The sequence below is a fragment of the Aspergillus campestris genome (assembly GCF_002847485.1).
Source record: "Aspergillus campestris IBT 28561 chromosome Unknown P168scaffold_4, whole genome shotgun sequence".
NCBI lineage: Eukaryota > Fungi > Ascomycota > Eurotiomycetes > Eurotiales > Aspergillaceae > Aspergillus > Aspergillus campestris.
Genome location: NW_020194339.1, coordinates 1,528,098 through 1,555,323, shown reverse-complemented (window position 1 = coordinate 1,555,323; position 27,226 = coordinate 1,528,098). Strand labels below are relative to the sequence as shown.

At 52.6% G+C, this 27,226-nt stretch overlaps 10 protein-coding genes across 10 annotated transcripts; 5 read left to right on the top strand and 5 right to left on the bottom strand.

The window, feature by feature from the left end:
* Positions 1-38: 38 nt before the first annotated feature.
* Positions 39-3,438, bottom strand: P168DRAFT_250797 (ssDNA endodeoxyribonuclease RAD1; the record flags this gene model as incomplete). The annotated part of the gene is made up of 8 exons (XM_024834236.1): positions 39-1,026; positions 1,080-2,178; positions 2,239-2,715; positions 2,764-2,815; positions 2,869-2,939; positions 3,000-3,087; positions 3,145-3,355; positions 3,391-3,438. 8 exons carry the CDS (start codon positions 3,436-3,438, stop codon positions 100-102), a joined length of 2,973 nt encoding a protein of 990 aa, XP_024694458.1. The 3' UTR covers positions 39-99.
* A 171-nt stretch (positions 3,439-3,609) lies between these two features.
* On the bottom strand, positions 3,610-4,348 carry P168DRAFT_131653 (uncharacterized protein). The gene is made up of 2 exons (XM_024832691.1): positions 4,285-4,348; positions 3,610-4,203 (listed from the first exon to the last, which is right to left on the bottom strand). Exon 2 carries the CDS (start codon positions 4,119-4,121, stop codon positions 3,753-3,755), a length of 369 nt encoding a protein of 122 aa, XP_024694457.1. The 5' UTR covers positions 4,122-4,203; positions 4,285-4,348; the 3' UTR covers positions 3,610-3,752.
* Positions 4,308-6,422, bottom strand: P168DRAFT_131643 (putative bZIP transcription factor (MetR)). Its single transcript, XM_024832690.1, has 2 exons — positions 5,642-6,422; positions 4,308-5,060 (listed from the first exon to the last, which is right to left on the bottom strand). Exons 1-2 carry the CDS (start codon positions 5,928-5,930, stop codon positions 4,438-4,440), a joined length of 912 nt encoding a protein of 303 aa, XP_024694456.1. The 5' UTR covers positions 5,931-6,422; the 3' UTR covers positions 4,308-4,437.
* A 2,878-nt stretch (positions 6,423-9,300) lies between these two features.
* P168DRAFT_289272 (putative actin-related protein RO7) lies at positions 9,301-11,121 on the top strand. The gene has a single exon (XM_024836961.1). The coding sequence runs from the start codon at positions 9,533-9,535 to the stop codon at positions 11,081-11,083; it is 1,551 nt and encodes a 516-aa protein (XP_024694455.1). The 5' UTR covers positions 9,301-9,532; the 3' UTR covers positions 11,084-11,121.
* A 396-nt stretch (positions 11,122-11,517) lies between these two features.
* P168DRAFT_266637 (putative peroxisomal 3-ketoacyl-coA thiolase (Kat1)) lies at positions 11,518-13,263 on the top strand. Its single transcript, XM_024834987.1, has 6 exons — positions 11,518-11,741; positions 11,807-11,902; positions 11,957-12,805; positions 12,859-12,923; positions 12,985-13,096; positions 13,153-13,263. The coding sequence occupies exons 1-6, from the start codon at positions 11,637-11,639 to the stop codon at positions 13,189-13,191; spliced, it is 1,266 nt and encodes a 421-aa protein (XP_024694454.1). The 5' UTR covers positions 11,518-11,636; the 3' UTR covers positions 13,192-13,263.
* A 1,290-nt stretch (positions 13,264-14,553) lies between these two features.
* Positions 14,554-15,515, top strand: P168DRAFT_326164 (uncharacterized protein; the record flags this gene model as incomplete). The annotated part of the gene is made up of 2 exons (XM_024841094.1): positions 14,554-15,371; positions 15,430-15,515. Exons 1-2 carry the CDS (start codon positions 14,702-14,704, stop codon positions 15,513-15,515), a joined length of 756 nt encoding a protein of 251 aa, XP_024694453.1. The 5' UTR covers positions 14,554-14,701.
* A 413-nt stretch (positions 15,516-15,928) lies between these two features.
* Positions 15,929-17,536, bottom strand: P168DRAFT_303563 (putative G-patch domain protein; the record flags this gene model as incomplete). The annotated part of the gene is made up of 2 exons (XM_024838771.1): positions 15,929-17,336; positions 17,408-17,536. 2 exons carry the CDS (start codon positions 17,534-17,536, stop codon positions 16,347-16,349), a joined length of 1,119 nt encoding a protein of 372 aa, XP_024694452.1. The 3' UTR covers positions 15,929-16,346.
* A 277-nt stretch (positions 17,537-17,813) lies between these two features.
* On the bottom strand, positions 17,814-21,905 carry P168DRAFT_266634 (putative ubiquitin C-terminal hydrolase). The gene is made up of 3 exons (XM_024834986.1): positions 21,429-21,905; positions 21,155-21,355; positions 17,814-21,059 (listed from the first exon to the last, which is right to left on the bottom strand). Exons 1-3 carry the CDS (start codon positions 21,642-21,644, stop codon positions 18,144-18,146), a joined length of 3,333 nt encoding a protein of 1,110 aa, XP_024694451.1. The 5' UTR covers positions 21,645-21,905; the 3' UTR covers positions 17,814-18,143.
* Positions 21,906-22,657: 752 nt separating this feature from the next.
* P168DRAFT_303561 (enoyl-CoA hydratase/isomerase family protein) lies at positions 22,658-23,842 on the top strand (the record flags this gene model as incomplete). Its single annotated transcript, XM_024838770.1, has 3 exons — positions 22,658-22,899; positions 22,956-23,171; positions 23,230-23,842. The coding sequence occupies exons 2-3, from the start codon at positions 22,981-22,983 to the stop codon at positions 23,840-23,842; spliced, it is 804 nt and encodes a 267-aa protein (XP_024694450.1). The 5' UTR covers positions 22,658-22,899; positions 22,956-22,980.
* A 263-nt stretch (positions 23,843-24,105) lies between these two features.
* On the top strand, positions 24,106-26,398 carry P168DRAFT_310028 (fungal specific transcription factor domain-containing protein; the record flags this gene model as incomplete). The annotated part of the gene is made up of 7 exons (XM_024839364.1): positions 24,106-24,284; positions 24,331-24,548; positions 24,604-24,917; positions 24,983-25,063; positions 25,111-25,727; positions 25,778-25,972; positions 26,023-26,398. The coding sequence occupies 7 exons, from the start codon at positions 24,106-24,108 to the stop codon at positions 26,396-26,398; spliced, it is 1,980 nt and encodes a 659-aa protein (XP_024694449.1).
* Positions 26,399-27,226: the final 828 nt, after the last annotated feature.

Below are 27,226 nucleotides of genomic sequence, written 5' to 3'. Positions count from 1 at the left end.
TACTTTACTAGGAGTACTACAATCGCATCATGTATAATCCATGTAGTCCTTTTTATATATGATTGACGTCCCCATTATAGTAAATTACCCTAATAACAGCTAATTCTCCTCAAAAACACTCTTCTGGAAGAACCCCACTATCTTGCGCGCCGCCTCGATCCCCACCAGAGGATCAAGCTGTTCCACACTCATATTGGCAATCTCATTGATATTGTCCGTTTCGACTATCAGTCGTTCCAGGACCGGAGGAGTCACGCCGGGCACAGCCCGCAGCATATCCTGGGGAAGGAGATTATAGGTGCGGTGTTCAACGCCCGCGGCAGCCATAATGTCGCCGGGATCGGCATCAGCGCCAAAATCCATATCTAAACCGGTCTGAACGGCCCGGACAGGGTCCGGTTCGGGGTTGTTCTTTTTCAGCTCGGCAAAGATCTCGGCTGTTTGGTAGGGGGAGGATGACCAGATGATTTTAAGGCGTGGGAACGTGAGTGTGAGGAGGACGATGAGGTGCTGGGCGGACTTTGGGCTGGACGGGTTGACCAGGGAGGTGCTGGTCGACGGGGTGGTGGTACTTGTGCCGGAGGAGGAGAATCCGTAGTCGGTGAGGAAAGTGGTGCCAGGGGTTGAAGCGGAAGCGAACGCGTCAAAGGTGAATGATTTGTTCTGGTCGAATTCAATGAGGAGCAGGGGGTTCTTGTAGTGCTGCAGCATGGTCTCAGCCTGGTTGTAGAGTCGCCCATTCCGAAGCGAGGTGATCAGATCGCGGACGGATTTGCGCTCAACACAGATGTCTGGCGTTAGGATGTAGTCGCCCACAGTGAGCTGGCAGGGTACGATGATCATGTTGTTTCCGTGTAGCAACGACGGAAGAGCGCTCCTAAACTCGCGGACGTCCACCACGACGCGAGGCGGCGCCGCGGTGGCAGCTAAACGACCACCGCCTGCAATGCGGGTGTTGACGGTCCGGAGAAACTGCTCCTGGGGGTCTTCGGCGCTTCTGTCGTGGGTGATTGTAACGGCCATGTTCTATGTTCGATGTGAGTCAATAGTTTGCAGTAAGGGTTGATGGGCAGCCATACACTCTTCTCCTTGATGAGTTTCGTAAACGAATCTTTCTCCCGTCGGACAGCACTGAGATACCGCTGTTCTTCCACGGATCCCCCGTAATAGATGAAGTATACACGCACATTCCTGCCCGCATGAGAACTGCGGTATACTTCAACCCGTCGGATAAACGCGGGATCAGGCTCGTACATGATGATGTACCGCGGCCGAACTTCCTCCAATATGTGTTCATCCATGTCTCCGTCGTAGGGATGTATCATTACCAAGTCGTTCATGTCGTATAATTCGTAATAATCTTCCATATCTTCCAGGAAGTCGATGACGATCTCCGCCTTCTGCGCCTCTTCAATCTCCGTCGGTTGAACTTCATCTATCAACTCGATGACCTGTCCAGGCTGCTCGACATCCGTCTGCACACTGGTGTTTGGCACGCGCCCTGCAGCAGAAGAAACCGCTCCGCCCCCACGGACCCGGCGTCGCTTGTTGGGCGGAGCTCTCCCGGGCAGATTGGCGGGAGCGGGTGAGTCTCGGCTTCCTGCAGTTTGTCGATCGCCATTCTGCTGTACTGACAGGTTTTTATTGATATTGGACAAGGTCTTTTTCCAATCAAGATATTCCCTCAGCCTTCGGCGCATCAGCACATCAGCAGAGCCCTTTTTCTCTGACGCGTCATCTGCATCGTCTGGGTCAGCGGGGTTCTTGCTTCCAACGCTGGCGTGCATGGTGCCGAGATATTCCCGAAGCTGTCGACACGTCCTCTGATCGGTGCACATGATAAGCACCGTGCTATTGGATTCATCAGCGGGAAGAGGGTTGAGGTATGCATCGGTTTCGATTTCCGCAAGGACGTCCGCCAGGACCTCCCACTTCGGCTGCGCTTCCAGGACAGGCTGGAGCGTGTCAATGTACGCATTGGTCGAGGTAATGGCTGCATCGCTATTGATTTTGCCCTGGTAAACCCTGGATTTGGCGGTCTGGAACAGCACGTGGGCTGCATCGAGAAAGAGCCACGGCGAATAGTTGTGCTTCGTCGATCCCGGCGGCGGAGAATGGGCGGTCACGATAGTGTCCAGATACTTGACAAACGATACAGCATCGTAAGTGAGCAGGGCACTAACATCCAGTCAGAACATCAGGTGGGTAGAAGGTAGAGGGCGGAACGGTGCCACCCACTGTAAAATCGCGCGCAGATCACTCAGATCACTAACAATCTGCCTAGTCCTGAAGCTCACGCGATGCCAAATCGGATCGAGTTGACGGCGTATAGAGACATCAAAGCTTCTATGAAGGGCGCTATCAAGCGTCCACTCCGCCATATCAAGTCCAGCATTCGCCTTTCTCAGCTCCGCAATACACAGCTCCACGCACTCCAGCACCGCGTTTTGGATTTCGCGCATCTTCTCGCTCATGGGAACTTCCAGCTCGATCACTTCCGCTTTTCGGTGCCCTTCGAGAGACTCGGCGACGGTGACATGGAACCGCGGCCACAGGGAAGCTTTGCGGAGAAACAGGTTACGGAGGGAGTTGGCCAGCGGGGCAAAGCCCGTTGTGAATGGCTCGGGCAGATCCGAGAATGCTTTCAGGAAGCCAGTTTTGTTGTTATCGCGGAAAATGCGAATGATGAACGCCTCCGTCGAGGTCGCCATGACTCTAGCGGTTATCAGTAGATGTCTCTCGGTGTCAGACGGGATACCCTACCTGTCGGCGTGAAGCACGATCATCCCGGTGATCTTTTGAGGGTCGAGGAGCTCTAACAGATAATCAGCATCGGGAGTATCAAACAAATCGACGAACCCATCATACTTGATAATAGATCCACGACGAGTATCCTAGATGTCACACTTAGAACACCGCCCTCCGCATAGATCTTCTCCCTACACAACAATCAGTACCCATACCACACGAACCACCCACATCCACACACTCAAACCTACCGCATCGACACCGTCGCCCTCTCCGTATTGATCACCTTCAAACCCCTAGCCATCGGAGTCTTGCTAATAGCATAGTGTTCGGCAAGGGCTAACAACCAAATCAACACGATGTCCACCACACCCAACACAATCAACGCAAACCTACCTTCCCCAATCCACTCATTCTCCCGATCATCCGCACCCACCACTAAGACGAGATTGTTCCCCGCCGCATCATAAAAGTGCAACAAGTTCGTCACGAGGCGTAAAATACCGAGCCCCCGAGCCAAGATGACGAGCTCATCCTCGGCGCGGAGTTCGGTGAAGATGTCCTGCTGGTATTGCTGGATTGGGTGTGTCAATACGGTTTCCGGAGACTCTACAAAGTGATGGGTATTCTAGGCAGACTGACCAGAGGCAAGGACAGCTTCACCGGTACATTGGAGCGTTCTGGCGGCATGAGGAGCCTTTTGGCAGAGGTATGACGCAGGGGAGGGTGGAGGTGGAGTGCGGAGATCGTCAGCTGGTGGGTGTTTGCTGTGTTTGCATTGTCCAATTTATTGCTATAATTACTACATGTTGTATTGTATTGCTGTTCAGTCTGAATGGTTAATTGAAATATTTGAAGAGGCTCGAATTGAAGATAAAATGTGTCTATGTATTTGAGTATCTAAAGTTTCATGGTCTAGTTTGGTAATCTGCTCTATCATGGTGTTGGCTCCCCCCACAGTATGCACCTGGTTGAGTATAGCCCTAGCCCACGACCCTCAACACTTATACATATCTCAGTACGAAAGAACAAGACTCTTCAATACAAGATGCTCTGCACATCCTATAATAGCCACCCAAGACACCACTACAAACAGCCAATTGTTCACAGTAGCATACCGCCGAGTTGACTGCGCAGACTATCGGCCCCACCCCTCGCGACATTGCGAGGCTAGAGTAACCCCGTTTCAAAAGCAGAACATGAGGAACCAGCAGGACTGGACGAAAGTAAGGATGCGGACGACGAATGGCACCAACACCACACTCAGCAAGGAGGCCGCAATGGTGCTCACTCAAGCACGGCGGGAGGCGTCCACGCTGGATGTCTGGAGCGCTTTTGCCATGGGTGGATCGACGGGTGACCCCCCGCGTCATGCAACCGTGCCTTGGCCGTCTTTCAAAACAGATATCGGTGGCCTACAGCTCCAATGATTTGTGTCATACGTTCGGAGCGGGACTGAAGGTACAAGAACTACTCAGTAGGAGACCATTGATATGGAGATATCCCTTCCATTGGGTTCATTATCATCACTCATACCTAATCCCCATGAGACGCCGCCACCCCAGTCTCTCCGGTAACCCCAGAAAATATACAAAAAGAAGATAAAGCCGCCAGATAACATCTACAAGAACATTGGAAATAAAGACGCATGAACGAGAAATCAACAACGAGCGGGTTGCAGTAGCGACCTCACGCTGTTCCCACACCACTTTCGAAATCGGAATTACTCTCCTGCACACTGGCCTTCTGCGACGCAAGGAACTTCTTGAACATGCCGGCAATGTCGTGCTCGGAGGTCTTGTCCTCCTCGGAGTTGCCGTTCTTCTCGGTGATCAGGTTCTTCAACCATTGGTTCTCCAGCTCCAAGGCGGTGACCCGGACTTCCAAAGCGTTGTTCTTATCCGTAGTCTCCTTGACGGTCTTCTCCAACGCCTGCTCACGCATCTTCTTCTTCACGCGGAACCGGGCACTGGCAGCTGTGTTCCGCCGGCGCTTGTCCTCCTCGGCCGCGTGTAGTGACGCCTCCTCAACCGTCATCACGGGAGTCTTCTGTGTGTTTTTGCGCTTCGGGGCCGGAGCCGGAGTCGGAGCCGGGGACGAGTTGGCAACCTTGGGAGTGGGGGCCTGCGATGACGTCGTCGAAGCAGGCGAGGGGTTTGAAGAGAGCGACTGGCTCGGAGCATTGTGGGTGATTACCGACTCAGTGACCGACGGCGGTTCAGGGAAGGGCGCGTGTTGTTGGACGGACGACTGTGTGTTGACTTGGTTGAATTCCTGGGCGGAGTAATCCGGCATGTTGTTGCCCAGTCCATCTGTAACGAGTTAGAACCCATGGCCACGTTGTACATGACGGCATATCCCGGAGCAATTGTGCTAGACAAGACCACAAAAAGCAAAACAAAGACAATGATCTTTCAGGGTGGGGGTAAATCCAAGATGGGCATAGACGCAGAAGAACAAACAAAGGCCTGGATGGGGTCACGTGGAATGGCGCCATATGGAGGCTTGGTCACGCCAGGCGCAGGGCTCATGCACGTTGGCACAAGCCATCACGGCACCGGCTGGGCGGACCCATTCCGAGAGCCAATGACAACCCAGGGAGATGATGCACGCAGGACCAGATATTTCGACGTGCAAGGCAAAGGATTTTAGTATAAAGGGTAACCCAGTAAGGGAAGATTGGCGGGAAAAAAAGCAAAAAATACTCGACGAAACAGCTAGAGCAGCCAGAAACGAGGGGTCGCGCAAGGACAAAGCCCTTGGTCCCCACCAAATCGATTCGAAAGAAAGGAAAAAAGAAAAAAAAAAAAAAAAGAAACACGCTGTGGTCTGTCCATCTAGCACGGCTCCGGGATAACGGCCGCGGATGTGTAGGAAGTCTTCCACTTACCACCAAGAAGATTCAAGAAATCAATATCTGAGCTCTGTGCATTTTCTGCCTTGTTTGCCTTCTTAGGGTTGCCATCTTCAACCGCATCAAAAGCGGGGAGATCGAAACTGCCAAACTTGTCGAAGTCGAAGAACTCGGTGTTGGTGAAGAGTGACAAGTCGGCATCAACATTGAACACGTCCTGCTGTTGCTGTTGCTGCTGCAGGGCTTGGTCGTAGGGAGAGGGGATGGCGTTCAAGTCTTCCAAGTATTGGGAGAAGTTCGGGGCCCGGCGGCCATTGAATTCGGTCATGATGGATGGTTTCCGGCTGCGGTAGCCTCGCTCGCACAATTTGTCCTCCAAGCAAGCCGGTATTCCTTCAATTCACACTGCGCGGTTTCGTCGGACCTTTGGTCAGGATGGGAGGAGTTGTTCGACGTCTCTCGGTGAGATGACTCAACGAATTCGGATGTCACGTCGGAGTGGTGGTGTGGTAGCGGCGGTATAATCGTGGACAATAGATAATTTGGCGAAGAATGTGTGTATCCGGGGTTGATTTGGTGGATGGAATTTCGACGACAGGGCGGGGAGGGTTAATGGAAGTGGGGAGAGGAAGAAAGAAAAGAGAAAGAGAGAGAGAGAGAGCAGGGAGACGACAAGACTTGGGATGAAGTGGGTCCCGGTGATCGGAGATGAAAGAACGACAATAGTGGGAAGACTGAAGGGCGAGCGAAGGGCCGAGGTGGGGTCGCTGATTAATTCCCTGCACAAACACGAGGCTGAATAAGCTCGCCTGCCCATTCCTGAACACGCGGTTGCCGCAAAAAGACCCGTCTCAGCATTCATCCGGAGGGGAAGCTCGCACGGTGCGCCTGTTACCATTCTGTTCAGAGTCTAGCGCGAGAGGCCTCCGACTTGGATTTATAATTTCCATTGCAAACCAGCAGGGATGCCCGCGATAAGCATGATCGTGAGGATTCGGATGCATTAGGGCATTGTGAGCTGCTGACTTAATCTATGCTGGCATAAGTTGAGGTTATGCTGGGTAACCGTGAGACTGTTATGTCATAGCGATTCTCAGGGTTTGCCACTGTGCGTTCTATCCACATTTCCCAGTTGGGAAATTCCAGCTGGCCGGAACCAGGTGGAACTGCGAAAAGGTCCGGAAAAGGAGGTTACTGTGAGTGAGGTCAAGTGTCACTCCGAAAATGTCTCATCGTGGGGACTGTGGATACTAGGGCCCATATATCGTGTTGCACAAAACAGTAGGGGATTCTGTCTTTACAGCCTGGTATCATGGTATGGATTCATGGAACGATGCATAACAGAGTAGTAAGGCTAAAGATTGACTGTCAGCATATTCTGGTTATATTAAGTGACAGTGACGTAAATGAACCTATCTATTTACTACATCTTTGTAGCAGGCCCTTTACTAAACGCACTGTGTATGTTATGCACTCTGCTGGCATGATCATCAGCTCGAACTCTTCTTTACTGTTATTTATCCAGTGTGATGGTTTATACTCAGGATAATTACTTGCTGAGCATATATCTATAAATGATTTGAAGAAGAGGCAATTCAGTGGTCATTAGGGATTGTTAATACTTGTAAAGAACACTTGAAAAAGGAGATACTATTCATAACAAGAACAAGCTCCTCTATGGTAGCAAGTAGTGCTCTATAGTTCTCCCAGTCTAGAGAACCATCTCTAAAGGTCTATAGGGGAGAGTCTTCCCTCTGAGAATATGACTACAGACAACAACGGATAACTTTATCTGTGAAATGCCCTGGGGAAGCGCTTCGACTTGAGCGGTTGTTACCTACGTTGCATGGCACACCTTTTCTGATTTACTCCAAGGCTGACATAGTTGTAGATAGCTGGATTGCTCATCATGAAGCCTCTGTCCCCTTGGCGTCACTTGAGGCCCTGGAAGAGCGGATTGGTGGCGAGGAGAAAGAGTGATTTTTGTTGTTTATTATATCGATGTTGAAAAAGATGCCAGAGGAACGCAAGACAGCCAAACAGCTGCTTGAACATCCGTTCTTGCTCTAGGTACCTTCACCTTTTCCCTTAACTGTTAGAATATCATTGATATGAAGCACGATTCAACAGCGATTCGGTATTTCGCTGTAGTGGCTGTCAGTGCCTACATCTGATATTGAAGCTGGATTCTATTAGACCACAGTTGCAATTAGTCAATGCTTGTTCTGGTGAATATGTGCCAGGTAGCTCCTTCCAAGTCTCAGACATCATTGATTTGACATGATCCAACTATGTAGTGCCAAGTAAGGAAGGTGCTAACAGTCACCTCAACATGGATTATTTGTGTATGATCATGTCGTGCATCTCCCTACTGTAATCCACTTGTCTCTAACTTTCATAGTATTTCGTGGTTTATTTTGACTGTCTTTTCTCTCTTCTGATCTTTGGTCCTTGCCGGCATGTCTAAAGTTGTCAGGCGTTTTATAATGTACCTGGGAAGTTCATCGCCCAGCGACTTTTCATAACCATTTGATACGCTTGTAGACGACTTTTGTCACGCACTAGAGCAACTTGTAGGCCGCTTCTATCTACATCTAACCTTGCACTAATTATCCCAGGATCCTCGCACCAAGTTTGCCAATATCAAAAGGACAAGATTTCACAAGTCCCACAAAGACACGATGAACCCCAAGAAGGCAATAACAACCAAATTTTTTGATAAGAACAAGAAGAGTCTCGGAACAGCACACTTGCATGAATACATGACCTTATAATTTCTTCACAAGCAGACACTCCCATTCAACCTAAATGACAGTAGATTCAATAAATCATGATCGAGCCGCTGTTCATAGTCTTTTCTCACCCGACCCGCGTCTTGCCTCAACCGAACTGCGTGTTTTCCACCATGCCTCTGGAGGAAAAATCGAAGAAGGCGGCAGACGTGAACACTTATACCGAAGCCAATGCTAGGTGCTGCAGACGTGAGATAAGTAAAACATTCTAGCTGTCTCGCTGGGCGCGTAATAAGCCCCTGCAGCGGACTCGTCGTTGGATGCAAAGGGTCCAAAGCGAGCAGACATTAAAAAAAGCCGGTCATGTGAGCCAATATGATAGGGGATTTTCTGTCAATAGGCTACATTATAAAGTATTCTACTACGTTTATGTTCTGTTGGCATGGCCATACTAAGCTCGATCAGATACCGACTCTGTATCTTGGTGCAGTGGCTATCATATTTGTACCTTGTATATCCCGGATCTCAACGTCATGCCGCTAATTCCTTCTTTGAGTTACCTCTCGAGTATATGTACCTAGCTAGCTAGTAGTACCTGGTAGAAGACAAGCTTCAATCTTCCTTCTATTCTTCCCTTCTACGTATAGAGACGTAGTCCTTTTCTGCTGTATTTTCGAGCCTATGCTGGGAACGTTTATGTCCGTTCCAATCTTAGATCACATTAGCTGCTTGGTAAAGCAAATAAACATAAAGCAATAATTTCCTACCAGTCTCAACTATACTAACTGTTATATCTAGTAATTCAATGGCACCGCAGGATGGATATATAGTTCCCGAAATGGCCTAGCGGGAACAAACATCCAAAACACCAGCTAACGTGGGTCAATTGTTTTCAACACCGCTTCACCTCCTATGCTTCTCCCATCTATACAATCTAATGAATCTTGGCTCTACATTGCCGGTGGACTCCGAGATCATTCCTTGTCACGTTTAATTGTCGGTAGAGGAAGCATGATTTGTGCATGGCCCCATTGATCATTCCCCGTCCCCGATTCCCTTCGCGCGTCTGGACCTGAATGTCGCAGGGACCACTTCCGACTGAACGCGATTTGCGATCTTGACCGACCTTGACCACCTTTATCGAATCCCATATCGTCCTCATATATTCCGGAATACTTTGTACCGTCTGGACGGCCTCATGAGTTTCCGACATAGCCAGTCCGGGCGACCGACCACGCCTAATTCCCCCCCGCATCGCACCAACCACTCATCCTTTGCCAGCTCGTCGTCGGCAACTTCGTCATTCCGCGGGGAGGAGGATGCGATCATCCTGGAGATAGGCTCGCGATGGCTGCGGGCTGGGTTTGAAGGGGAGAGTGCGCCGATGTGTGTCGTGGGATGCGGTCCTGAGGACTCGCGCCGGGCGGGAGACTACCGAGGCTTTCTGCATACCACCCACGACGGGGTGACAGCGGCCTCAGGCTCCCGGGATCCGGAGGAGTGGGCGAGCGCTTACGAGCTGTGGAAGATGGACTTGCGCGACCTCGACCTCGGGTTGGTCGAGGACCGCATTGAGCGGACGATCCGCGAGACATACAACAAATACCTCCTGACGGACGCCGGGACGTCGCGGCTCGTCTTATCCCTGCCCTCGGTGATGCCGTACCCCTTACTCTCCGCACTCCTGTCGTCTCTCTTCGGCCGATGGCGCTTCCCGAGCATCACCCTCTTACCGACCCCGGCCATGGTGGTCCTGGCAGCTGGGCTGCGGTCCGCCCTCGTGGTCGACATTGGATGGGCGGAGACCGTGGTGACGGGGGTCTACGAATACCGAGAAGTGGCGACGAAACGGAGCACGCGCGCTACAAAGCGCTTACTACAGGAGACGGGGAAGATGCTGACGGCGCTTTCCCCCAAGGGCACCGCACCGCCCCGACCCGCGAATGAGATATCGGCCGACTTTGAACTATGTGAAGAGGTGGTGAGTCGATTTGCCTGGGCAAGGCCTCGGGGGGACGACCCTGAACTCTCGTCCGTCCTGAAGAAGACCGTCTCGATCCCATGCCCATCCAGCCCTTCCACCTATATGGACGTCCCGTTTGCCAGATTCGCCGACCCCGTGGGGGACGTGTTCTTTGCGGACGGCGTCGCGGAGAACCAACTGGACGACGAAGAGAAATCGCTGCCGCTGCTGGTCTACCACGCGCTTCTGGCGCTGCCCCCGGATGCGCGCGGCCTCTGCATGTCCCGCATCGTGTTTGTCGGGGGCGGGTCCCACGTGGCGGGGATCCGAACGCGGGTCCTGGCCGAGGTCGGGTCTCTGCTCGACCAGTACGGGTGGAGCGCCGTCCGCGGCCAGGCGATCGAGAAGCAACGGCAGCAGCTGCAACGACTGAGTCTAGCCCCCCGCGCGACCTCCCCGGCCCATGGCTCCGAGGGCCCGGCCGTCGCGGAGGAGGAGATCGACCCGGTCGAGCAGAAGCTCCAGCGGAACAAGGACAAGGACAGCCAGCCCCCGGTTCAGGGCGTCCTGCGCGAGGTGGAATCCCTGGGCGCGTGGGCGGGGGCCAGTCTCGCGACGAGCCTCAAGATCCGCGGAGTGGTGGAGATTGAGCGGGAGAAGTACCTGCAACACGGACTGGCGGGGGCCAGTCGGGATCTCGAGTCCCACGGACATGTCCCCGATCGACGGTCGGGACTGCGCGCGGGTGGAGACCGGTCGAGTTGGACATTGGGAGGATGGGGATAGACTGAATGTTTATATGCTTAGTAGTTTGTAGATACCCGTTGAACAATGACTTTGTTTCTACTATTCCGTTTCTATCTATCGACATTATTACTCTACAACATGCCATATGGACGAACCTTCCTCAGGCCCATTCGGCATCCATGGATCCAGACCGGTGCCTAGTACGGTGCCTGAGGCTGCGACAGACCGACCGACAGCCGAGGCTCGTTGGAGCGTATGTATGGTACTATCTTGACCTCTTGAATAGAAAAATACACATATTAGACCGGGTCATTTACCAACAATTACACATCGGCAGGTCCATCCGGCTCTGCTTGCCGAAGACGCCACCTCTGATTGGCTGAGACCCCGATTAGTCGGCTCGGCCTTTGCGCCCGTGACTTTTCAACCGCGGTTGCTTTTCGACATTTACTCGCGCTTTGTTGCGGGGAATCTGGGGAAGTCTTTTTTTCTCCCCTTCTCCTTCTTCTTCTTTGATTGATTCTTTTGTCAGTTGTATACCCTTTGTTTTTCATCTTTATACCCCTTTGTACAATCCGTTAGAGAATACAGCATGTCTTCCCCTCAGCAGCGTTTGTCCTCCATCGCGAACCAGGTCTCTGGTGCCGGTGGGGCCGGTGCTCGTCAGCATCTCCTGAGCAAGAACCCCGACGATGTGGTCGGTAGTCCTTGATTTCCTGCCGTGTGGCTTGTACGATGGATTGCTAACATGTTGGAACATAGGTCATTACTCTCGCCGTCCGCACGCCGCTCACCAAGGCCCGTAAGGGTGGACTGAAGGATACCACCATCGATAACCTGCTGGTGTCGCTGCTCACGGTATGCACAGCGGATCCCCTCTCTCCTGACGACCAGAGCATACTAATAGATTAGACCGTTCGGGAACGCTCGAACCTCGACCCCAACCTGGTGGAGGATGTCTGCGTAGGCAACGTGCTGGCCCCCGGGTCCGCCTACGTCGCGCGCTCGGCCGTCCTGGCCGCCGGATTCCCCGTCACGGCCGCCGCCTCGATCGCCAACCGCTTCTGCTCGTCGGGCCTGCTCGCCATCCAGAGCATCGCCAACCAGATCATCGCCGGATCCATCGACGTCGGCATCGCCGTCGGCGCCGAGAGCATGAGCACGACGCCCGACGGCGGCGCCCCCGCCATGAGCCAGGAGATCGTGAACCACCCGATCGCCTCGCAGAACCAGCAGCCCATGGGTCAGACGTCGGAGAACGTCGCCGCGGAGTTCAACCTCACGCGCGAGGCCCTCGACCGCTTCGCCGCCAACAGCTACCAGAAGGCCGAGCGGGCCCAGAAGGCCGGCTGGTCGAGCGACGAGATCGCCCCCGTGCGCACCCAGGTCAAGGACCCCAAGACCGGCGAGGTCAAGGACGTTGTCGTCGATCGCGACGACGGCATCCGCTACGGCACCACCGCTGAGGGCCTCGGCAAGATCCGCCCTGCCTTCCCCCAGTGGAAGCCTAGCATCACCACCGGTGGCAACGCCAGCCAGATCACCGACGGCGCGGCCGGTCTCATCCTCATGAAGCGCTCGCGCGCCGAGCAGCTGGGTCAGCCCATTGTCGGCAAGTTCTGCGGCGCGACCGTCGCGGGTCTCGAGCCTCGCATTATGGGCATTGGACCGTCCATCGCCATCCCGAAGATCCTGACCAAGTTCGGCTTGTCGACGGAGGAGATTGACATCTTCGAGATCAACGAGGCGTTTGCGTCGATGGTGAGAATATCTTCTAGTACCGGGTTATATGGTTTCACTAACATTGATTATAGGGTACCTACTGTGTCCAGAAGCTGGGTCTCGACGAGGCCAAGGTCAACCCCCGCGGTGGTGCAATGTACGTCCTTCTTACCTCTTTAGCATTTTCGAGAAGAAAAAAAAAAACTAAATTACAACAGTGCCCTCGGCCACCCCCTGGGCTGCACCGGCGCTCGCCAGGTCGTCACCGCGCTGTCGGAGCTGCGCCGCCAAAACAAGCGCGTGGCCGTCACCTCCATGTGCGTGGGAACTGTACGTATCACAATTTACCCTTGGGACATACTACATATACTAACTGATTTGTTTAGGGCATGGGTATGGCCGGTGTGTTTGTGTCTGAGCATTAGATGGAATGAGAGCGGACTTGTATATATTGATCTCATAGTGGAGTTTAGTCAACGCGTGTATAGAGATTTGGCAATGACTAGAAGATTCTCTTCCTTATTTGTGGGTTTGGAGCGGATATCACGGACTGATGATAGTAGACTTTAGTATGTTGACTCCTGTCCGTCATCCACATTGTCCATGATGGCTGTCACGGTCACTATTACGATACCTGTTCTCCCCACTTTGCTGGAACGTGCCCACCGTCTGTACATTCCATGACGAGGAGTGGAATCATTCCATCCGCGTTACTCGTCCCATCTTAATAAGACTAGATCTTGCTGTAGAGGGACGATTGCACCCCGGTGGGGGAATCTATGTTATGATTCATTTTCGTCAACATCAATAGTACTACTACTTTAACTGTTTTCTCCCTGCTATCTCTTGCGAGAGTAAGTCACTATGTAAGGTTGTTTGGATCGTGGTGTTGATTACACTGAGGAGAGGGTACTATTGATAGACTTGGTTTATATCCGGCACCTCCGCAGGCTCAAACATGGAACAGAAGGGGGCGATGTATCTAAACTTAGAAAGGAAGAGAAGATGGACGAAGCTTGTTTTGTTCACCGGGTACCGCCGTAGCTACATGTACCTGGCAGACAAGTCAGGCAGGAACGAGTCACATCACTGTTTATTGTACATGTACATTCACTGGTAACATATTTCAGTCTTGTATTTCTCTCTTCTATCTCATGTCAACTGTGGGAAATACCTCTGGAATGTGGGGAAGAACAGTATATACCTAGATTGTTCTGGATTCGCTCTGCATAAAAGGCTCCGAATGTGACTCCATTGAGTGAAGAGTTTGAGGAAGTAGCTGTGGATGGAATAGTCAGGAGTATCCTGGATGAATTCCTCTCTTACTGAGTATTGAGTTATTGGGTATCGAGTTATTGAGTATCGAGTTATCGAGTGGCTACAGTTAAGATATCGAGAGCTGGGTGTCTAGGATTGCTAGCCCTAACTCGGGTGAATATAACTTCAACTACAAACCACATACAATGCCTATGCTCTAGCAGTATTCTATACTGTTCTTGATGCTTCCCTGTGCGGTACTATACTCACAGTCTATATTCGTATCGGTCTCCTCATGATGATGCCATCCAACCTAATTCCACCCCGGTTGATGTCCACATGACGGGCAAAAAGCTTCATCTCGAGTCCATCCTAATCCACGACCTTCGACAATATTGCGGAAGAGTGATGAGCTTCAAACCTTCTTTACACAGGGCTATATAAGAAACTCAACCCCCCCGAGCCTTCGGCTGGTTCTTTTCCCTCCTCCATTCACCTTCGCTTTATCCATCGTTCGCATATCCATCATCGTCTATCAGACTCTTCGTACTTTCGCTTGCAATCTACGTCACACTATTCAAACTTCATCGTAACTTCGTCGACTCATACATCTACTTCTCTCTATCAGCTACCAGCTATACATCATATATATACACATCAATAAACCGAACCTCAAACATGAAGTTCCAAACCCCATTCTCCATCTCGAGCGAGACCCGCGAGAAGATCAAGGAGAAAGGACGCTGCTGCGCCATTTGGGCAGTGCTCCCCATAGTCATTCTCCTCGTCATCGTCATCGTCATCTCTTGCAAATGGGATGACATCAAAAAGCTTCATGAGAAGCACAAGACCAGCTCCACTCCCACCACCACCGACGACATCACCACCAACACCACCATCCCAGTGGACCCCACCAACAACGACAATAACAACGACCCCACCAAAAATTCGTCCACCTGCACCATCGTGCCAAAGGTATCCTACACCTTCTACGGATACCCAGACAACGACCCACCAGGCGCAGACATCATGCACGACTGTGGCCGCGGCACCAGCGCCGGCGGCATCGGCACCTTCGCCAACCCCCTGACGATGGCCACGGCCCCAGGGGAGCTCAACAACTGCGAAGTGGTCTACTCGCCGTACCTGCGCAAGTACCTCATCAACGAGGACTATTGCGAGCAGTGCAAGACCGACTGGGTCAGCCACATCTGGCATGTGGATATCTGGCTGGGTGGGAACTCGACGACCCAGGGGACGGAGCAGCTTGACTGTGAGGGGAAGTTGACTCCTGCTGAGGAAAGTCAGGTTGTTGTTAGGGATCCGTCGAAGGATCTGCCGGTTGATGGTGAGTTTCATCCTTCTTCTTCTGCTTGATAGAAAGAGTATTGGCTGATATAGTCTAGCTTCGGTGTTTTACACCCCCGGCGACAAGGCTGCTTGCAATACGGCGAGTACCTACTTGGACGTTGTCGTGAAGGATTACTGTTGAGGATTGGGTTGGGGGTCACTAAATTGTCTGTGTGGAGTGTGGTGTTTGATTTGATCATGTTTTTGTATTGTCTCTTTTCATGTCTGGTTTCATGTCGTTCATATTTCTGTTCTGGTTTGAGTATGATTCGACAAATTGTCTGTGGCTTATCATGTTTGGGATTGTCTGTTTTCATGTATCGTTTCATGTCTGCTTGGAATGTCTTATTTGATATCATGTCATGCATTTCATTTGTTCGGGTGAAATTGACCTTCTCTTCTCAACTTCTCTCTTTGTAGGATCACTGTAGAGGATCTCAGTCGATGATTGTTTAGTAACGTTAGGAGTATCTAGGTGTAGCGTGAGCAGAAGTCCGGTCATCGTTTTATAGATATTAAGTCCTGTACTGGTGATCCCCAGTACTTGTGTATGCTATTCATAGTAGGTATGTATGCCTTCTGTAATAGGTATACAGACCGAATGCCATCCAGTCCACCCAGCATAGCGCTCAGCTCCTGCATCAGATGTATTGTCTTATGGTCGACTTCAATGTCTTAGGGCCGGAGATAAGGCAGAAAGTCAGAATCCCACCCCATAGCTCATATCAGACTTAGGGTTATGCGGATTGTCAAGTCCACCGGGACTTAGGCAGTCTATCCCACCTGACTCGCAAGCCTTGCTGCTGGATGATAAGGCGCTCTTCATCGTAGCCATACGCCGCACATCTGATAGGATGGCTCTCCCTGGCTTGAGCTCTCGCTGCTCATTACATCCCAGGTCCGTGAACCGACCCTACCTAGGATAGATGGCCCTAGGAACCGCCCACTGATAGAGAAACTATCCGCGCATCCATTAATCATGCTCCTCCTCAGTCAACCCCGGACACCCCTCCATCTCATCCGTCTCATAGGTATACTTGCACCAGAAACAGTACCGGTGCTTCTCACGCAAATACTGCACAACACGAGCCAACTTCTCCGACGGCTCAAGCGCATTGAACTCGTCCAGCTCCGGGTCTTCCTCCTCGGTCTCTTCCTCCAGAATTCGCGACAAATCGGGTTTTGTGCTGCCAAGTGCCTCGTGGTCGTCCGGTTCCAGCGTGGGGTCGTCATACCCTGGTAACCGCGAGCTAGGGAAGAAAGATGAGGGCAGCGATGTTTGTAGAATGTGTCGAGCGTGTGCGGCGCGCTCGCGTTCTTCGCGCTCCCGCACCAGTCCCCGATACAACACGTTGATCTGCGCCGTCGGTTTGGCTTGTGCTTTCGGCTTGGGTTTCGCGTCCGTCTCGTCCTGCGAGGTCTCGTCTTTTTTCCCATCGCCATCTTCCGCTCCATCATCTGCAGATCCCAGCGCCGGAACAGACCCCTCCCCACCTCCTTCAGCCTCCGCCTCACCATCCAACCGCTCCGCCACCTTCTGCGCGGCATGAAACTGCGCCTCAGCGCGTCTCATCTCCCTCTCCAACCTCACGCGATCCCGATAATCGCCCTCCTCCTGCTTAACCTTCTTAACCACTTCAGCGGCCTCCTCCCGAAACTTGCGCTTCTTCTCACTATCAAGCCCAATGCCACCCCGATCCTCCTTAACCATCAAATCCAACGGCACCGCCAATTTCTGCGCCTCCCGTTCCACACCCTGTTTCTCACCCGCTTCTTCCCCCGTCGTGGGCTGCGGCGTCGGCTGCTTCCCCAGCGCCTGCCCAGGCTTAAACCCCAGCTTCGCCATCATCTGGAACCCCTTGTTGGATGGGTCGAGCGTGCTTGTTGCGAGGGCGGCATCGCGGCGGGCGGCTTCTTCGGCGGCGCGTTCGGCTTTGGAGGGGACTCGGGCGCGGGCTTCGGCCTGGGATGGTGCTGCTTGTTAGCTGTTTTTCGAAGCGGGTACGGTTATTGATGTTTTGATGAGCATCGCACCTCTCGCTGTTGTCGTCGCTTTTTCTGGGAAAAGGTCTCTTTTTCTTGTGGCTCTTCAATTATCATTGACATGTAGTCTTCTTCATCGGAGTCATTGTCTTTGGCGCGTGCGGGGTCGGTTGATGACATTGTTGGTGGGATGTCAGTTGAAGGTATTATCTCTTTAGATATACTTCAGAAAGTCAAATCGTTTCGTGTTGATAATCCTGGGAGTAAACAGGATGGATGGTAGAAGTGACGTGCGGGGAAGAAAAAGTCAGAGATATATATGATGCGGAGAGAATCAATACATTTGGCCGGCAGAATCCACTTTGTTATCTCTCCGCTTTCATCTGGGTATATCCACTACAATAGCATGTACTACCCCTACTCATTCATAATATATTTTCAACAGAAAACTGAGAATCTGTCTATACATATACTATCGTTCTTCTAATCCAACAATCCAAAACCCTATGTACAAAATAGGCAAAAACCAAACGGACCCGCTCAAATGGTTTACAACAATCAACATGCGGCTGGCCAGGAGATAGGTAGCTGAGAACAGGATAAAAGAGCATAATCCAAGACAATGAGGGCATTCGCTACATGCAAAATTTCGTCCGTCGTGTATCACATATCTGCCGTCACTTTCGTCAGGCAAGAGAATAAGAGAAAAAGAAAACAAAAACTAAAAGGGGAATCCGTGGTGTCGTGGGACACCAGAAGCGTATCTGACTGCTAGATCGTTTATTCATCACTTCGCGGGAACCCGCTCGTAGAAGACGATGTAGGCTTGTTCGTTGGTCAGGCGGTCTTTGTAACGTAGGTCGCGGGGGTTGAAGTCCGTTGACCGCTCGTCGTCGAATTTCCGCCAGCACTGGCGTTGCGCGTCTCGGACCAGCGAGATGTAGTGGCCGCTACCCATGGAGGACCCAATGTGGCGGAGCACCCCGTAGGCATCGTACGTAAAGGGAGGCGAGATTGGCGACAACGGGTCATGCGGTCCGTTTTTGTCCGGAGCGGACGAGTTGGGCGTTGCGAAAACGAAATCGTCCATCCGTAGGCCGTGCAACGGGAACTCGATCGGGGTGTGGATCTTGCGTGCGCTGTGAGTCTTGGACGCTGCAAAGCGCTTAAAGTGGACTACCAAGATCTGTGGAGCTCGGGTGATGATGATCTGCTTCGTCGCTACCCGTTCGCATTTGCAGTATGGGCACTTCCATACTTCGTCGCCGCTCAGCATCTCTTCTTGGCAGTAGCTGCGGAGGCACTGATAGATGTCGCCCGAGCCGGACGGTGGGATCTCCACGCTGATACTGTAGAAGGCCTCGTAGGTCGTAGAGGTCCGCTTGCAAGTGGTGCATCGGAGTCGACTGGCGTGCTGGCCCGCGAAGAGCGACGAGATGAATGACTCCTCGCGATGGCGGTACCGATCCCATTCAATCTTCGAGACTTTGGAAACTGGCATCCGCTCCCGTTGCATTTCTTCTTCAAAGGTCAACGGCCGCAGAGGGTTTCGCTGCCAATTGATATTGAGGTCTTCATGCAAGCAGTCCACGACGAAATCGAAAAATTCCTTGGCGTCCTGCTGTCGGTCGATGGCCCACTCTTGATTGAGCCTCCCGGCGAAGTTGCGGAACGAGGTGGGTTTGATCACCTCGACGTCATTTTTCCACAATGACCGCACCAGGTTCGCGAAGAGCCCTGGCATGACCCCTTGCGAGCCCTTCCAGTTCTTTTGAATGTAGTACCGAAACCGATTGTCAAGGAAGAACTTACTCAACATCACCGTTGCGCTCAAGCATTGGATGGTGGAGTTCATGTAACAGGTCACGCCAAAATTCGTCAGACCGGTTCGGGGAAGCTTGATCCGGTGCAGCAGGCTGTTCGCGGTGTAGAGGGCAGTCTTGGTGGCCGAGTTTTGGCGCTCCAGGGTGGGTTGGATCTGACGCCCTTCCGAAACACCACTGTAGCTGGGGCGCGGCACCGCAGGCGGCGGTCGAGATGGAACTACAGGGGCCGAAGCCGCGTAGTTGGGGGCTGATGTTCCAGCTGGCCGTACGTGCGGCACTACCATGGACTGTTGAATGGTATGTGGCTCGGGGAAACGGCGCAGAAAGTCCTCGTAGGTATGGACAAAGGGCGACACCGGCGCCTGGGCCTCGTCTCCTCCCTCCTGCTCCGGCTCCTCGGTGAATGGTACCTCTTCGGCATAAGTGCTCGCGTCGATTTCTTCAACCTTCGACTGTTCCATCCACGCTGTAAGTTCCTCCGGATTCAAAGGCCGGTACTCCCGCAGTCGCCTTTTTCTCACTTCTAGACTCGAGTTGGCGCTGACCATGGTCGGCACCCTTCCTAATGGTCGCCCAGGTTTCGCGACGGGCCGCTTTACTTGTAGAGATCCCATCACCGCTGCAGTGGACGACGTGGCAAGGGACTGTTGACCGAGCAGATCAATCCACGCGTCTAGCCCGCCAAGAAGGAGTGCCGGAGGCCGCCCATCTTTCAAGGGTTTGTACGCGTTGAATTCGTACAGCGTATCGTGAAGCGCCCTGAGATGAGGCGCGGTGGTTCCCACGGGCGACCCAGCCAGGTAGCTGATCGACGCCGTGCTTTGGTCATAGTACACCACCAAGTCGAACTCATTGCGCCGCTCGAACAGCGATTGCTCATGCTCAGGTGATACCACCAGACGTTCCTCGAGCTCTTCAGCTGATACGTTCTCTTTCAGGGCCAACGGCTCGATGCAAATGATTGACTTCGCATAAACGTGGCCATGGTCGAATTGGTCTCGAGGGCGCACGTCAATCAACATGACATTGTATCTCCGAAGGTAGTCGAGCAGATCGTGAGCGCTAACCGTGGGGCTGAGAGGAAGATCGGCAGTACTGCTGTGAAGCTCCTTGGCCTGGTGGATACCATTCGGTGTATAGGATCTGTAGGGATTGTCGTCACGGCTCGGGCTCCCGCGAGGAGAGTTAGGGTTAGACAACTGGGAATATCTTGGATTGACTGGACGCGAGCTCTCCGTCGAGGTCCTCGGAGGATGCAATTGGGGTTGGGATGGTACCGACCAGATCGGACTGTAAGCCGGGTCTGGGGCACGAGGGAGTGAAGTTGTCACCAGCGGTACCTTGGGCGGTAAAGCAGGGGCAGCATGGGAGGTACCCATGGTGCGGGGTCCCAATGGCCTCCTTTGCGGAGAACTGAGGATCGAGGGCTGTGGCGATCCATCGGGCATATACGACCGGGGTCGAGGCGGGTAATCGCCATTAGATCCCTCCGCGGAAGGCATTGGGTCCGTCCCATTTGTATAGCTAGTTCCATTCGTCGTTGCGCTCTGGGAGCCTTCAGGAGGCGACGCTCGCAGCCGGGCAAATCGCTGGGCAAGTACATCGTCCACAGGAGTTGAATGCCGATTCAGGTTTGCCTGTACCTGGGAGATTTGCTGGAATTTCGACGGGCTTGGCAGGCGAAATCCATTGGAATCGACTTGGTCCTGGCGACCTCGAAGAGACAGGCTTTGCACCGTCCCGGCAGATGGCATCTCGAATTTGGGGGATACAGACTGTCTTTTTGGGGAAGCAGTAGGTGGAACGTTACTTCGAACGTTATCCTCCATAATTTGATGCTTAATGTCGTCCATCGTCCCTTGCTTGGTCCGCACGGCCTACACCCGATGGGTTAGTCGCAATTCAACTTGTTCACTACGAAGCAAGCACAAAGCACCCGTAAATTGCACCAGACATCGGATGTTCCACGTACCATCATCAAACTTGCGAATTCTTTATACCAGCCTGGGCGTTGGTTCACGGCTACTCGGTAGTCGGGATGACGAGGGATGAAATTGACGGTGATTTCGGACGCTCGAAGATAGTGAATGTACGCTTTGTCAAGTTGATTGAGATCCACAAGGGTCCTCGCTTGATCGATAGCCTCCCGGGCCTTTCTCAGCAAGTCGCTTATCTATATTGCGCCACGTTAGCGGACCGCGCGAACCACTTTCATGTTAGTCGGTGTAAATGCAGTCCAGACTTACCGAAGTCTTCTCATTGACGTCCAAAGCCGCCGCCTGATCCTGTAGATCCTTGATATTGGGGAATATGGGTGGCTGTGCGCCAGCGGGGGGCGCATGGTTGCCATTAGGACTGGCCCCTCCACTGGGAGGCATGCTACCGCGGGGAACGGGATGGTTGGAGTTCTCCCACGGCGTAAAGTCCGGCGGGGATGGCAGAGACGCTGCATCCAAGGACATTCTCCAACAGCCAGTGTGGACGGTATCCTAGCACATTACCCTGCGTGGTGGATGTGCAGGGTACCTAGGCGTACAGCGTCAGAGAACACCGGGGGCGGGGATGCGGGATCCACGACAGGACGGGGGATGAGAGAGGCAGCGGAATAAAGCCCAGTTAAGCGAGATCGCGGTAATCAAAGAACGTCAAATAAGATAAAAAAGCAAAGAGATCATCAAAAGACGTGTAGATGACCGAGAGAAGGAGAGAGATGACAGGCAACAATGAAACGCTGCAAGGAAAGGGATTCGCAGACCCGACGATGGAGAGAGTCGAGAACAAGGGCCGCGTATCCAAGGCCTCACCGCCCGCCGATTATGACGCCACTTGGGGAGCCCTGTGGCCTGAGGCAGGTCGCTTTTGCGGGGATCACGGGGTAGGGCGGTGACGGAGGCGGTGAGCCTCCATCTTGACCATTGGATCGCACGGATCTACTTGTCAACAACCATCGATGTCTATGCCGACATTGAACTAATCCCCAACTACAATATCTCATTCTTGATCTTAGATCTACATATAGATGGAGGTGTGCTGGCATCGTTTCAGATGACGTCTTCTGGACGCACCAATGGACGGACCAATGGATGCAATTTAGCCAAGTGTCAACCGTGCACCGCATCCCAGCTTTTCGAAGCTGCACAATGGGCAAAGAAGTCCTCCAATGGGTCAACAGGGCAAATGGCTCTGAGGTTTTCTTGGGAGATATGAGGGTGATGGCAGTCGTGGATACTGATCTCTCGCGGCCAAGCTCAGTCGAGGCGAAATAGGAACACCTGAACATGACATGGCCAACGAAACCTTGGGTCGGAATGTTCCCCGAGGAACGAAGTGAACCAACACGTAGAATCACTTCTTGTGCCAGCTGGAAGCTTGGCTTAGAGCTCACAAGTTTGATACAATTGCACTCCATCTGGAAGACACAAACCTCAGCACATGCGAGAAAATAGTTGGCAGCAGCCTAGCAGTGGGGCGTTCACGCGAAGTCGTGACCTCAAACCGAAGACAGAAATACACCCCAGAAGATGAATTCGCCGAAAAGGGGCCCAAGGATATTCCCGCGGAAACTTGTTGCTTTGATGGCGTTGGATTGCCGTGGTACCTTACTGAACCGACGTTGTCCTTTACCGAGAGAAACGCCGAGGCGAGGTGAGACGATCGAAGGAATAAAGCATGGCGTACGCCACGACAGCGTGAGCTCGCGGAATATAAATTAGACGAGTAAGCCATTTTATCGACTTGATCCATATTGATCCATTGTCCTTATTTTTTGGTAGGACTCGCCTTGCTCTAATCCCCACAATGTCTGACCAAGACTTGGTTCGCATCGACTATGAAGGCCACTTTGCCATCATCACGCTCAACAACCCCAAAAAGTTCAATTCTCTGACACAGACCTCTTACTACCGTCTGGCAAGCCTACTGAGAGAAGCCGATATGAACAAGGATGTCTATGTCACTCTGCTGATAGGCGAAGGGTCCTTCTTCTCCGCGTGAGCCAGCCTGTCCCCTTCCACAATAAGACTGGGCTAACGACTTGCTTTCTATCAGAGGAGCCGATCTCAAGTCTAGCGCCCCTTCTATGGACGAGATGCTGTCCCGCCCCTATTGGCTTCCTAAGCTGGTGAACAACAACCTGGACGTCGCAAGAGCCTTCTACAGCCACTCCAAGATCTTAGTGACCGCGTTGAATGGGCCTGTAATCGGTCTCTCAGCCGCGCTCATCGCCCATTCCGACTTCATCTACTCAGTACCTGACGCATACCTCTTGACCCCGTTTAGCTCTTTGGGCCTTGTTGCGGAGGGGGGCTCCAGTGTCGCCTTCGCGCACCGAATGGGGCCTGGAAAGGCCAACGAGGCACTGATCCTGGGCCGAAAGATACCCGTCAACGAGCTTGTCCAAGTCGGCTTCGTCAACCATGTCTTTGCGGATAAGAATAACTTCCGAGCTCAGGTGTTGGAATATCTGCGCCAGGCGTTCGGACCCCATCTGGTTGGCTCCAGTTTGCTGGGGACCAAGGCCCTGATGCGTCGCCGAGTCGTCCGGGAGCAGGAAGAAGTGGCTCCGCTGGAGACGTTCCAGGGCCTTGACCGTTTCTGCGAAGGGATCCCACAGGAGGAGATGGCCAAGGCCATCGCTGGAGGCAAGAAGTCCCGCCTTTGATTACGAGGCTATCGATACTGCGTCTATTTTATTTTGAGTTCACGACCTGACTCCAGTACCTGAATTGAAGTACATTGCGCACTCCACTTTACAGTCTCTAGTCTACCTTTCATTGGTTGCAATACCGTAGATCCCTTCGGCATCTTTTCTAGCGCCAAGCGTTCCAAGGTTACCGAAATATTGCCGAGGTACGATTTGCTGCATCTGGTTTGCGACATGCCTCCTATCATGACAGCAATCTCCAATATCTCTCTGTAGTCAACATGTGGCCTCATTCGGACGTAACCGGATCCGCTTCTAAGTCCAGGAAAAGAGCAGCGGCAGCTTGCCATGCGTGCCACGCGCGCAAAGTTCGCTGCAGCATCTCGCAGACTGGACCACCGTGCACGAACTGTTCTTTGGACAACGTGAACTGCCAGGCACGCCCGCGGCAGGGTCAAAGGTGAGTCTCGGGTGGATCCCAGACGTGCTAGATTCTCCGTTGACAGTCTTCGACGGCCTCGGGGAACTACCAGAACAAGGCGCCGCGGCAACAACCCGCCACGGGCGTCGAGTGATGCAGGCTCAATCGTCCAGGATGCTGTCGATCTCGGCGAGCCAATTTATCGCCCCATGACTGGACACTTTGGTCACCATTCTGAGCGCCAGGATGGCCGATCGACAAGCCCCCTTTCCCTGCAGCAAACGGCCTGTTCGCCGGTATATGGTAAGAGCCATTAGCTGTAGTGCTACCTCTCGTGCGATTCTGACTCTTGCACAAGGGGATCCACAAGGAATTGCACTCGTGGCCGAGGTGTGCGAGCCCGAGCGCCAGGGAAAAAGTGGTCACTTTATCGTTGCTTCTTTGAGCTCGGACAATATCGATCCCGACACGCTCGAGTACTTGAAACGGAGGGGTTGCTTCGACCTACCCCATTTCAACATCCAGCAAGAACTCGTCAAAGCGTACTTCCACTATGTTCACCCATTCTTCCCAGTCGTGCAGGCTTCATCCTTTCTCCAAGCTTTCGGAAGCCCAGAACAGAAGGGGGCCAGCCTCCAACTGCTTTGGAGCGTGTTTCTGGCGGCCGCAAATGTAGCTCGATACACTTGTATACCGTACTAAGTAATGAGCGATGTCGCTGACTTTTTACGCGCCAGTTTGCAGACACCACAACGGTGCAGTCCGCGGGTTTCGAGTCGCGAAAGGCGATGAAACGATCAATGTTCTTACGAGCCAAGGCATGCGCCCTGCCATGAAACATGAAATACAGTCTAACTCATTGTAGGCGCTATACGATGCAGAATACGAACGGTCCAAAATAACCCTAATCCAAGCAGTGTTGCTGATGGGGTTCTGGTATGCCGACACCGAGGACAGAATTGGACCATGGCACTGGAACGGTGTTGCCATCAGCCTCTGCCAGAGCATAGGGCTACATCGTCAACCAGATGCCAGCTTCAATGGCTCTCAGAATGGCCCATCCGTCAACCGAGATCTGTGGATGCATTTATGGTGGTCGTGCTTTTTCCGAGAAGCGTGGTTGTCCGTTGGTATGGGAAGACCGATGCGAATTGACCTAGAGCACTCGGATACGCAGAGGCCCGATGCAAGCGCCTCTGAGCGTCTTTGCTCGGGGCTGACGGAGGCTCAGCGCCAGGAGTATCTCCCAGACAACCCTCACGATCTGTTCCTGCTGTGGGATGAGCTCCTCTGTGTGACCAGCATTCTATCACGAATCCTGACAGTTCAACATCTCGCCAAACGGACGCTTTTCAGCCAGTCGGACGTTATCGATCTGGATCGCGAACTCAGGGGACATCATGGACATCTAGATTACCTCCGGGCGGGTGCCACCGAGCCCGTGCTGACTCTTCACATGCATCACTTTGAACTATTCTTCGAGTAAGACTACCTACGATATAGGAACTACGATCTCTGACGTTTTCAACCAGGTCTACACTCATCACTCTTTACCGCCCATTTATCCTACAAAGCCTCGGCCATCAACCCGCCGCCACCCACGCCAAAGCAACAAGAGATTGGCTGTCAAGCGCAGAAAGAAAAGCGACCACCGCGGCCATGAACACCACCAACATCCTAAGTAACATGATCACAGCCGACATGATCCGGCTCTCTCAATCACTGATGTAAACATCTCCCCGTGAAACCCTACCACCAAACCACTTACATGAGATAGTTGCATTGCGCTTGTGCCGACGTTACAAATCCACCTCCTCCACTCGGTGTCGCCGCGGAAGTTGGTTCAACGCTTAGGCTGTCATCAACTGGACTTGTGTATGATGGTCGTCAACGAACTCAAGGTCACGTTTTTTGGAGCAGAGATCCTATCCCGCCTATTCACACGAGCGCGAGATACCATCAATTCCAGACGCCGTGGCCTGGAACCCACGCCTGTCGGGCCGGATGCTGGCAACGTGCGCAGCCCAGAGGGCCGAAGCCGCCACAACGACGAAATGGCAATGCCAGCGTCGCCTGTGGTATGGGATTCTAACGTTCCCGGTGATTATGGGCGCATGACGGACTCGAGGTACGCTGATTATCTCAAATACTAGTGTTCAAGAAGACATAGCTAACACAGTAATATCTAGTAACATGTACGATATAGATGTCAACGACATCCTGAGCCAGTGCATTTTTCCCGATTTCACAACGACTCTCGAGGCTATTGGCTCTGCAGGGACGTCGCAGACGTGGAGCTAGGGGCTGTGGATATCGAGTACCAGATTGTAGTAGTGACAACAAAACTGCCATTAATAATCAGTATATGTATTGTTAAATATGCAGGGAATTTGATTCTAGTCAAAATTATTTTAGTAGACTAAGTAATCCATTGTGATAATGTACCGATAACCCGCGGCATGAACTGCTCACTCCACCCCTCGGCAAAGATAGATCGGCTGGGTGGGTCAGGGACTACACAAGTTTACCGCGGAATTGATGTCTCCACTTTTCTAGTTCCACCGTGGAGATCCAGGTACAATGCCGCGGAAATAAGTACCAGCACTTGAGGCCGAATTTTTATTTTCTCGCCGCGGTGTGGGGAGTGCTATGCCTGTCAGGGGTGTTTGTTGGTATGTAAGGGGCTACTAGTTCATATGGGTCGAGCATTTCCTACTTGCGCTAGCAATTATGGGGTAGTCATTACGGTGGAAGATACTAGATGGACTCTACTACTATATGACGTACTCTGTTCTATTGCTATTCTCACCCTTACATCTTTCTTTCGCGCTGTCCCATCCTTTCCTTGATTATACCATATACGAAACGCCGACTATAGGCGTAGTAGGGCCAACAGGTCATCAAACATCCCATATCGCAGTCAGATCCACACTCCTACTGTATTTGCAAGTAATCATGGACTTCTCCGGAAGATTCGTCCC